The following is a 12,395-nucleotide window of genomic DNA, read 5'->3' on the forward strand; positions in this document are numbered from 1 at the left end:
GTCAACAAATATTAAGTGTAGTTGCCTGTTCTTTACTACAATCTATCTGGTTCTACCATTTATTGCACTAACATGAATGGTGGCAACCTTGACATTCTGTGTCTGAAAGGTAGAGAATTGTCGGGACTGTTTGATGATAGTTAGGCAGTTAGAAGGTAGTCATACCTAGCTAACTTACTGCCATGAGTAAATTTTAGTTTTCATTACACAGTTACAGTTTTAACAATTCTGTGATTATCATGGGATTTTTAGTTTTGCTTCTTTTTTTTTTTTAAGATGGATGCCTACCATTTTACAGAATAATTGACTGTATACATCGTGCCACCAGCACTAGAAAGGCTGTCTGCTAAGCAACTATATATGTACACACACAGAAAAACACACACAATCTCACTGGCCTTTATTAATATTAAGTTGTATTATTTTATAGTCTTTGTGAAATATGTGGCAAATGAAATAAGCTAATTGCTAAATCAAATTGTAACAGTTTCCATGTTCCCATACATTTTAACAGCAAAATGAGTATTCTCTTGATAGAAATGAGTAAAACAGTTCGTATGGATGAATGTCACATTATTTCATAATTTAATGAATATATGAAGCAAAACACAAAGCATTTTAATTTGCAAAATTGGAATTTATGAAAGTTGTTAACATTAGTAGCTAATATGTTGGTAAATGAAGTGCCTGAAATAGGCAGAAGGTTAGAATAGAGTTAAGTATAATTGTTAAACTTTTAATATAAGAAGGGAGTGATTAAGATCTCATAATTACTGCATCATGGTTTCTGATTTAGGCCCAGGACCAAGAATTTCAAGTGAGTGGGGGTTATCAATCCCCAAAAGATGAAAAGCAAACTTAACCTCATCAAAATTTGTTCACAGAATATAAAGAGACAGAACAACATTTTTTCCAATGCTCTAATGATTGTCAATCCCCCATTTTTGGTGATGCTGGTTGATTGGCACTCCAACAATTTTGAGAGATTATTATTTTTTTTTTGTTTGACAATTATTACTGTTCTGTCCATTAAGTTTCAAATAAAAAAAATTTATTATCAGCTGCCAGTCCAGTTAGTAATTCTAAAAGTACTACCTATGAATAGTTCTACAAATTCCATACTGTCAATAGTTCTAGGATGCCATACTTGGACACATTCTCGACAATGTATCCAAGAGTCAGTTTTGTGAATTAATCAAAGAATAGGGGCAGTTCTCATGAGCTTCTCAAGACTTTCAAAATTGACAAGATCAATGTGGTGAAAACTGCACAGAACAATTGTTTTTACACCTGGATTGTTTTTACAGTTGGATGTCTATTCTACTGTTAACCTCTCAAACAGAAAGTAAGTGTGAAGAGCAAACAGAATCATGCATTTTCTCTAGAGTCCCAAACTCAGTTGTGATATAAGGGTTTGAATACACAACTATGCAAGGTGTCGTCTACATTTCAACTTACAACTAAGTGCTTCTAATCATATCCAAATACTATACTGTGAGGAAATGTAGTAAACAACAATCTTTAGGATATTAGAATTTCAGACTATATACTAATACTTCTTTCTAATTTTTGGCACAAGGCCAGCAATGTTGAGGAAAGGGGAAGTTAATTATATCAACCCTATGCTCAACTGGTGCTTATTTTATCAATCCCTTAAAAGACAAACGGTAAAGTCGACCTTGGCAGCATTTAAATACAGAATGTAAAGTACCGAAAGAAATGTTACAAAGCATTTTATCTGATGCACTAGAAATGTATTCATATGTCATGTATAATTTCAGTTGAACAAACTGTAACAGATCCTCCCAAAAATAAAAAGCAATTCCAATATAACATTTGTTCCCATATTTAAATGGTTTCTTAAAAAATATGTTCAGAAAACAGTGTGTACATTTGCGTTTTCTTTCCAGTTTAGGCTAAAGATAAAATTGTTCTAAATATTTTGTCATTGCATAGATGTAGATGGTTAACTTTTAAATATATAATTCTCCATCCATTTCAGTAGATTCTATACACAAGAGATTGTTACAACAATGGATATGTTATTTAGAAAATCACAAGAATTAGCTTTTAAGACAAACATTTTGTAGTAAAATAGAAAGGAAAATGATGTTAGGAGATATCATTAGAGAAGAGAAATTGAAAACTAAATTGAATGGAATGTAATAAAATCTCTGAAAATTTATTTTTCAAAATTTGACATAGAATGATGGCAGAAAACCAGAAATTAATTATAAAATGGCAACAACTTATTTTCCTTTCAGAAATTTGTTTGCATATTTTTCTTTCTTTGACAGACAATCAAATGAGAACTAGTATAGTTGCATTAAAGTGAACATACAGGAGCAGGTATGGCCATATGTTTATGATCGCTAACAAACATAAGGTTCTAGGTTCGATCTAACTGCAAAAGACCTTGGACAAGGGCCTTCTTACATTAGCCTTGTGAGCAAAGTTTTGTGAATGAAATCTGATAGAAATTTCACAGAATTTTATTGGATATATGTATGTATGTTTGTAACTGGATGGATGCCAGAATTGATTGTGTCAAGCAATGCACCTAGTGGCATTTAATTACATCCCTGCCCAGATTAACTTTGCTTTTCCTCTTTCCAAGATCAATAAAATTAGAACTAAACAAAATACTAGAATCAATGCAAAAAAAAAACTAACCCTTTCAATGTGGTTTCCTAGTATTCCTTTATATTGTATGTTTGTTTTTCTATGCTAATAATGAATTAGACAAACGTATTATTGATGTGTTGTTTTACAGCTGAATGCTTTTCCTGTCATTAATCCTTACTTGTTTTTCAAGGGAGGACCTCTTATTTCGCACACTGTCAAAGACACAAAGTCAGTGGATTACTTTAATGACAGCACCACTAGGTCCAAGATATGCAAATGTAAAGAAACACACACACATACACTCACTTTATCATTATTATCATTGTTTTGATGTTCACTTGCATGGGTCAGACAAATTTCATTGAAGAAAATTTTCTACAGCTGGATGCCCTTCCCGTTGCTAACCCTCACTTATTCCCCAATGGCTGGAAATATTTTCATGGAAGATTGGAAACGAGGGATTCCACTTGTGTAATGATAACACTCATTTATAACTATCTTGTGATGCCAAGACAAGCAGACACATGCACACACAGATATATGAATGACAAGCTTCTTTCTGTTTCCACCTACTAAATCTACTCACACGGCTTTGTTCATCCTAGAACTATAATAGTAGACATTTGCCCAAGGTGCCATGCAGTGGGTCTGAACCTGAAAGCAGGTGGTAGTGAAGCAAACCACTTGAATTGACATCAAGAATGAAAACAAAGAATACGTTACAAACAATAAGAATTAGTACCAAGGTTTATGATATTCCACATGACATGTTTAATGGCTCTTATTTTGTTAAAACTGAAGTAAACCATCACAAGCAAGAACCATTAATATTGTAATTGCACACGTCATCCATAATCTTATGATTTACTGAATTAAATGCAGCAGATGGATCAGCTGTAAGCGATACAAGCAGAGACCATCATATGCATCTTTGCACAACCAGGTGTAGGAGTGGCTATGTGGTAAGTGGCTTGCTTACCAACCATATGGTTCCGGGTTCAATCCCACTGCGTGACAGTGACACTGCGTGACAGTGAAACTGTCTAACCCATGACAGCATGGAGAGTGGACATTAAATGATAAATGATGAATTTGATGTCCAAGCAGGAATCTGTTAAGGCTCCGACTCTGAACCCTTAATTTGTCTCTGATCTAGATATCAAAAACAAATACCATCTGGCATTGAGAACACTACATTCCTGATAGACAGGTACTGCCATCAAACATTTAATTGTTTGATTTTGGCATTTTTAAAAAAAATCTATTGCTTCAAACAAATAAAAACAGTTAGATATATGTATAATATAAAGAACATTACTCACCACAGTTTCCCATCTAAATATGTTTGCATAGAAGCAGACCCAGTTCTGAGAAATGAACATGCGACCATGCACAAGTATGTCTTTTTGAAGCGCACAAGAATAATCTGAAACACAAAGCGGGTAAGGGATAAGGAAACCAAATGATATTTTAGTTGCAGGAGCAAAACAAAAAAAAAAAACAAAAGAGATGCAGGAAAGATTAAATCACTACAAAGGAACAAAAGCACAAAAGGAATAAAAATACTCCTCTCCAACTCCACCCCAACCCCTGTCTTTTTAATCAAAAGAAAAAGTTTTTGAGGAGAGATAAAATAAATACAAATCATTTCTGCAAAAGGATTATGCATGTTTAACCCTTTCATTACCAACCCGGCCAAAACCGGCTCTGGCTCTGTAGTATTAATGTCTTGTTTTCATAGGTGTTTCATTAAAATCTTCCACCAAACCTTAGTTGCAATTTATGTTCCTAACACTAGCTTAATGATAACTAAGTTATTTTACTAAATTCCTTATTATATTTAAAATAATTGAAAGAAACACAGAGCATCTTAAAATAAATACAGTAACGAAAGGGTTAAGGTATAAGTTAAAAAAACATTCACTGGGGTAACAACTGCATGGAGAACATAGCAGTTTAAAAACTGTAATGTTATTAAATTTTAATACAGATTCCACAAAAGAGATACAAAAAAAAAACAAAGAAAGAATTAGTGATTTTAAGGTACCATAGAGTTAATACAAATATATACACCAGTGGTCTTGACCTTTATAAAGCACTCAACATTTTATTGCAAGTTATCATTTATATGTCAGCATCTATAATTAATTATCTTCAAAGCAATTACTAACAATTGTAGGAATACACATATTTCAATGACATATGCAGTAAGTCTTAATTTAAATGTGCAAAAAAAACAAAAAAACTATTCTCAGCCTTGATTATCATCTATTAATTTGCTTTCAACCTTACTGCAAGCCTAGTGTTTATCATGTCCCTCTTCCCCTTTCTTGGTTATCATAAATTCTTTTCAGACATCACATCATCACATGATTTTTGTATAAATGAGAGGTGGGTAAGGGAAGGCTAGTTATAGCTCTTTGTCAGAAAATGACATGTGGTGATAAAATTACATAGTTTTTGACCCTTGGACACTAACTAGACACAGAAACAAGAAAAGCTAAGACTGCATCTTAGTAAATAATAAAATACACAGAACCATTTTTAACCCAAGAAAAAATTGCAACACACGAAACAAAAGTGTAAATATCAAATGTTACACATTATACAAAATATTTTAGTTTTTTTTTCATCTTTTCATGAAACAAACTTTGATTTGATAGGAATACTCCGTTTATAATGATATGACATATTTTTTTAACATTTGTGGCAGAGTGAAATTCTGAACATCGTGTGATAATAAGGCTATTATGAATAGTCATACCATCAACATCATCATTATGCATCTGCTTTCCATGCTGATATGGGTTGGATGGTTGAACAGGATCAGACAAGTAGGAGAGTCACATCCTGCTCCAGTGTTTTAGTTTTGACATAGATCTAACAACTTTCCTAACACCAACCATTTCACAGTAGTACTTGATGTATATTTTCATGATGGCCATCAGCATGACTAAACAGGCCTCTCCAGCCCTGCATTGTTGCTTCTCAGTTCACGCACATATATCAGGCCTCAAAATCAGAATTACTACTAATCCGTCAAAGACCATTTTTTAGATATTTCCCTAGACTGAAACTCCCTTACAAACATAAACAGTCCAGTCACTCCCTATATTGTTTAGAACCTGAGAGCTAACATTAGCAATAGCATACCAAATCTCTTTTCTTCTAAAGAAATATTGGTTAAGGCGGTCTCCCTACAATAACAATGCCTTGGCTAACAGTGACTTCAACGATAAAATATATTACAACCCTTCAAGTAAAAATATTAATCATAAAAATAGACCAAGGAAAATAATTTGCTTTGCTCCTCCTTTCTCCCTACATGTTAAGATTAAGATAGGCAAGATTTTCCTGTCTCTTTTATATAATCATTTCCCAATAAATCACAAATATAGTAAGATTTTTAATAGATGCTCAATTATAATATCGTACAGCTGCTGCCACAATATGAAGGACATTATAACTTGCAAACATCACCAAGTTGTACTTGGCTGTCTGCTAAATTTCAAAACAAGTAGGCATCTGTAAAAGTTTGTGCCATAAATTTTAAAAGAAAAATCGAAAATGCATCTTGTTGCCACAAAATTTGTGCTGTATATATTGAAAGATGAACAAAAATAGGAATAAGTGATCATCAGTCAGGTGTTGTTTGATTAATTACCTGAATGCTGATAAAGACTCTCTACAAATGTTCTAACAGGTGCATGGGTGTAACACTTTGATGCTGAAACAAAAAGACCATCACTACTGTGGGTTGGATCATTGTTGCTACAAAATAATAATTAAAAAAAGCCTATCAGACACACTCAAATGTGATAGTGATGTTGATCATCTTATCTGATTAGAAGGGTATCGTCTATATTGAATTTGCTCTATGTGGTCAAACAATCAATAAAGAGTTTTACTTGGGGGTCTTGGAGTGTTTCAAAGAAGCAGTGTGAAGGAAGTGGCAAGAGTCACAAATGTAACAAAACCTAAATACTGTACATAACAATGCGCCTGCTTATCTTAACCACAACTTTTGGCAAAACACAAGATGATTCTTGTCTTCCAGTTGCCCTAGTCAACAAATTTGACGCCTGCAGTTTTTTTGTTTGTTTTTGTTTTGTTTTTAGCGCTCAAAGAACTTCTTGAAATCAACCTAGAACAGTTGTTGACATCAGACATTAGAGATCGATGAAGATTAAATTCACTACAAGAACTGTACACTACTTGCAAGCACATGTTCCAGAATGCATTTCAGAGCTGGGGGGGGGGGCGATGTTGCGAACAATGTATCAACAGTGGAAGGAAATATTTTGAAGGTGATGAGTTAATTAAAAAATAACTTCATTTTCTTTTTCTTCAAAAAAAAAAAAAAAAAAGACGAGATTTGTTTTGCACAGATCTTGTTACATATAACAGACACAACATTCCATTTGAAACTATCTGTAACAAATAAACAGTTGCTATTTTTCCAATTCTGAACTGATAACATCTTACAAAGGAAAACAATGATTGCTTCCTTTGTTTGGTGTCTTATTGTGCTTGCTTAAATGACATCGTTTACTGTGCTTTTCACAAATAAACATCTAATGTCTCAATTTATTGAAAAATATTCAACAAACTGAAATGACTTATCTCATGGATAGATTTTATTTAACTCAAAATTCTATAAGTATCTGCAACTATTGCCAAGTCCTAAACCGTGTGTAACTTAAATTCAAATAATGCTGATGTTTGGAACTAAAAACTGGATCTAAGTACCCTTTGGGGCAACAAAATTTAGCCTCATTGTAGAAAGGACTTCTTGTCAAAAGAATTTTTTGCTTGCACCATATGTATTTATTTATTTTATTTTTGTGTGTTATTTATTTTATTTTTGAGTATGCTTTTTATCAAGTGAATTTCTCCAATGGCAGTTAATACCACAAGCAGCGACTTAGAATTTGGTGATATTATTTATTAATGATTTTATTATTATTTATTGGTTAATAATTTAACTAGAGAAAGAGATATTTCAGTATCATCAATAACACCAGCTATCTAAGTGATATCAATTCTGAGCAGGAGTGGAGTTATTACATAGGTGATATTGCGTTAATGCTTTCATTTGTGCATAGTAATGACTTAACAAAAGAAATCATTTATTTATCAAAATATTTTAAAAGTAAGATCACTGAGTACTGGTAGGTTTACAAGAAGAGCATAATTATTATAATAAGAATAAATTACAAAAACTTGTTGGGCCTTACAAAATTGTTGACTGTAAGAGATTAAGGCTTATCTTGGAATATTTTTTCTAATGGGAGCTGTATAGCTTCTAGCTTACAGAAACTAACTGGGGCAGAAATCCAGCTGAGACAGGAAATCAATATTTTGTAAACATGTGAAAAGACCAACAAGTAATTAACTTGCCTGTACGCAATCTACCTAGGCAGTTGAAAGTTGTATGATAACAGGTAAAAACTATAGTTATTGACAATCAACATACTGCATCAGTAAATTTCATCCAAATTCATACTATAGTTATATTTTTATGATTTTTAAACGGTACCAGAAGTATTTCATTAAGATTCCTAGTTTCAAACAGGATAGAAAGTTTATATACATGAAATCACTTCAGGACTTTTAAGAGTCAAAAGTAGTCATGGGTAAAGATAACCCAAGAGAATAAGAATAACCGAAAAATAAGATTAAAAAAATGAAGAAAACAGGTTGCAGAGAAAATCTGTACAAAATGTAGGCATGACTGCAATGAGAGGCTACTGTAATTAATTATGGCCCTAGTTAAGAATATGCATCTAAAACGTAACTATATACATAGTTTGTACTGTGAACCCAACTTGACAAGGATACTTAAGACAGCTTTTTGATAAAATCTTTGGTCCCAAATCTTTTCTCAATTACTTAATTGTATTCTTTGTGTTGTTTATAGAGGGGCATCTTTTAAGTTGAGATATTCTTTTCTACTCTAGGCACAAGGCCCGAAATTTTTAGGGAAGGGGCCAGTCGATTAGATCGACTCCAGTATGCAACTGGTACTTTATTTATTGACCTCGAAAGGATGAAAGGCAAAGTCGATCTCAGCAGAATTTGAACTGAGAACATAAAGACAGACGAACTACCGCTAAGCATTTCGCCCGTCGTGCTAATGTTTCTGTCAGCTTGCCACCTTTTTAAGTTGAGATATTGATGGTCAGTGGATAGCAGCTATGATAGAGACTGCTGTGACATACACGGGAAGAAATTTGAGAACACTGTTATTCACCTTGGAAACTGTGATATAGAAAATTTAATATCAAGATGGTGAAAGTACAGAACAATCTTGTAGATTACAGATATTGGATACAGTTGCAATATCTTGACAGGAAAACAGAATACATTACTGAAATCCACAACACAACACTAATTGATATTGGAGACCAAGTTATCTTCATGAGTGTGGAATCTCTCATATCAATTGTTCTGAAGTTGATGGTTTAACAGCAGAACTATTAAAAGAAACTTCCTACAATACAAAAGGCTTCAAGACACGTTAGCAAAAATGAAACTAAATTGCTGTCTGAACAAAAGTTATTTTACAATGCCATACTTGAGAGGCTTTTGTTTCTTGATATTCCAGCAATGAATTGGCAAAACATATGTCATTAAACTGCTGCTTGCCACATGGAAACAACAGGAAAAAAAAAAAAACTTTGACTGATGCTACTTCAGGTATTATTGCTACTTTACTTCCAGAAAGAACAGTCCATTCTAATTTACTCTGCTATTCACAAAAGGATTCTCTTTGCAAGGGAAAAGTAAATGGTATAATGCTTCTGTTTGAGATGAGGTACAGCACAATAGAGAAATCATGAGCAGTGAATGCACAGAATTTGCAAAGGTTGGGGTAAAAAATGAGGCATGCATGCTCCATTGGATATGTAATGTTAATATTCATGAATGACCAAGCACGAATGAACTGAGTGGAGTCAGATATGGCATGCAAGAAAGGGAACTGTGCTGAAACAGATGTGTAATATGTATGAATGATGACAGTTTGTTCAAGAAGTGTCAAGTAACCTATGAGGGAGGAATCTGTGGAAAAAGGAAGACAGAAGACATGAGAAGAAGTGGTGAGGGATGACCTCAGGAGGCTGAACCTTACCACAGAGATAGCAAAGGACTTCAAAAAAGTGGCAAGAAGACCAGTCAACTCATATAAGCATGGAAAAATATACAAAAAATTATTATATATATATATATATATATATATATGTGTGTGTGTGTGTATTCTTTTTACTTTTACTTAATGTGTTATTACTTGCAAATTAATTTTACAAAGAGAACTTGATACTTTAAGTAAGGGAAATGAATTTTATTTATTTATTTAAGCATCTTTACATCTAATTAATTCTGAATTTAGAGGTAGTAAAAAGAAATCTGATACAGTTGGCTTATACTGTACTAAAAGGATGTTGTGTTGTGAGTTTCTTGTTACCTACATCCTAGATAGCAGTTGACAAACTTATGATGCAGTAACAATCTACATCCAGCATCTGAATCTTGTTTAAATGTCCTATTGCAGTTTTCAAAAATAAATTTAATCTGATGGTGAAACTTGCTAGTCAAACCGTTATTTTATTAATTAAAATATTTGTCATCTTTGACGAGAGGTTACAAATAGTTTAGCCATTAATGTATTTACAACTATATACTAAAATTAATCTTGATGTTTAATTAATTAAAGTTACTCTCCTTTAATTGTCATACATATCTTGATAAATCAGGGTCATTCCTCTTATTTGCAAATTCCTAAGTGGGTTTGTGATTTGTGCAAGGATTCTTGAAAGATCCTTCACACATGACAATGTAGTATTTAGTACACGACAGATTCTGAAAGAGAGAACGGGACGTTCACCTGGTAAATTATCACTTCTGCATTACATTTATGATTCAGGACAAACAACACCCCAAATTTACAATTACAGTGAGTTTGAAAGCAAAGTTCCAATTTAATTGGAAGGTGTAGGGCCATCTGCATGATCACTTAACTGCATATTACTGATGCGCAGTTAGTGCATGCATACTGAAGTAGAGAGAAAGGGAGCAAACTTTCTGTTATATGAAATACAATGAGAAATAGGCTTTTGCACATTGGTTTCTTGTCCATTTGCCTATCAGTATATTCATTTGATTTTGCTCACTTGACAGTGAAAGAGACCCTAGATTGTCAATTTTGAGGGATGGAATGTGGGAATCGAGGTTCTCAATTTTGGTCATTGGGGTGGAAGAACACAATTTATCAAATTTAGTGTCAGTGTGGCACATCTTCTAAGTTGTCAATTCTGTAGAGGAAGGAATCCTAGAGTGACAGTTTTTTTGGTAGAGATCCTAGGTTAAGAAATAAGAAATTCTAAAATGTCAATTTCAGTAAAGGAAGGGATCTTAGGTTACCAATTTCAGTGAAGATATTAGCACATCCTGGCTTATCATTATGGTGGCCAGGATGAAAAATCCTACATTGTCAGTTTTGGTTGAGTGGATAGGAGATCACATTTTTATGGACTAAGTGGAAGATCCAAGATGGCCCATTTTGATAGTGAAAGTAGAAGTGTGACAAACATTCTTTACATGCCTAACATGCAAATATTCTTGCAATTCCAGAGAGGCATTTTGCCTGCTGCACTAATTGTTAACAAATTTCATTCAGCTAAATATGGGCAAATTTTTCTAAATACATATATATGTGTGTGTGTGTGTGTGTGTGTGTGTGTGTGCACGCGTGCATGTGTATGTGTGTGTGTCCACTTGACAGCTGGTGTTGGTGTGTTTATATCTGTAATTTAGTGGTTTGGCAAAGGAAACTGATAGAATAAGTACCAGGCTTAATAAAAAAATAAGCACTGGTGTTGATTTGTTGGAGTAAAATTCTTCAAGGTAGTGCCCCAGCATGGCCACAGTCTAATGACTGAAACAAAGAGGGAAAAAAGAATACAGAACACAATTATCTTAATGTTTTATAATCTTAGAAATTCCATACCTAGCAGCCATTTTGTAGACATGCAGACTATGTCACTAATAGTGAGACAATGGCTACTTGAAAGCTACAAATCTTTTCAAGAGACTCAGAAAAAAATTTGGCCAGCTGTGCTAAGTTTGTATTACAAATTTAGAGAGCTATGTATTGTTAATTTTTCTAAATACATTTAAGAATTAAAAATATATTATTCTCTCTCACTTCCAACACAAACACACACACACACACACACACACACACATATATATATATATAATTATAATAATAAGGGTTTTTTGCAACAAGAGGCTTAAACCACATACCGAAAATATTAGAAATAGCAGCCAAAAAACTATTTCTTTTTACTACAAAAATAAGTCTCCACAGATAACAATATTCGTAACTCAAATATGGCAAAACAAAGAAGAAAAACAACGAAATCACACAGTCCTCGGATTAATTATGGACGCACGTATCTGGATTAGAATCGTAAGGTTCATTTCCTTATCAACATAATATTTCCCATAAATCTAGAAATGCTAGGAAAACCTACCTTTTATATTTTCGACCAAGCGACATCGAAAGATACAAAGGTCAACCAGCATATCCACATTTATATAGACAAGCGAATTCGTATCTCCCTCCAGAATTCTACCACGTGAGTCACAAAAATAGTACTGCCAAAGGTTCGTAGTTTTGTCGTAGTGGAGTAAAATATATATACATATATATATATCTGTATATATATATATACACATATATATATCTATTATATAAAATCCGTTCT

General features: G+C 33.2%; 1 protein-coding gene across 9 annotated transcripts in view; it reads right to left on the bottom strand.

Annotated features, from left to right (window-relative positions):
* Positions 1–12,395, bottom strand: part of LOC115211607 (protein Aster-B) — a 270,613-nt gene that overhangs the window by 105,758 nt on the left and 152,460 nt on the right. For all 9 annotated transcript variants that reach the window (XM_029780198.2, XM_029780197.2, XM_029780194.2 and 6 more), the window contains one exon: positions 3,948–4,051. In XM_029780198.2, coding sequence (XP_029636058.1) covers positions 3,948–4,051 — 104 coding nt within the window. The remainder of the gene's footprint in view (positions 1–3,947; positions 4,052–12,395) is intronic.

Source organism: Octopus sinensis, linkage group LG5 (genome assembly GCF_006345805.1).
Source record: "Octopus sinensis linkage group LG5, ASM634580v1, whole genome shotgun sequence".
NCBI classification, from domain to species: domain Eukaryota; kingdom Metazoa; phylum Mollusca; class Cephalopoda; order Octopoda; family Octopodidae; genus Octopus; species Octopus sinensis.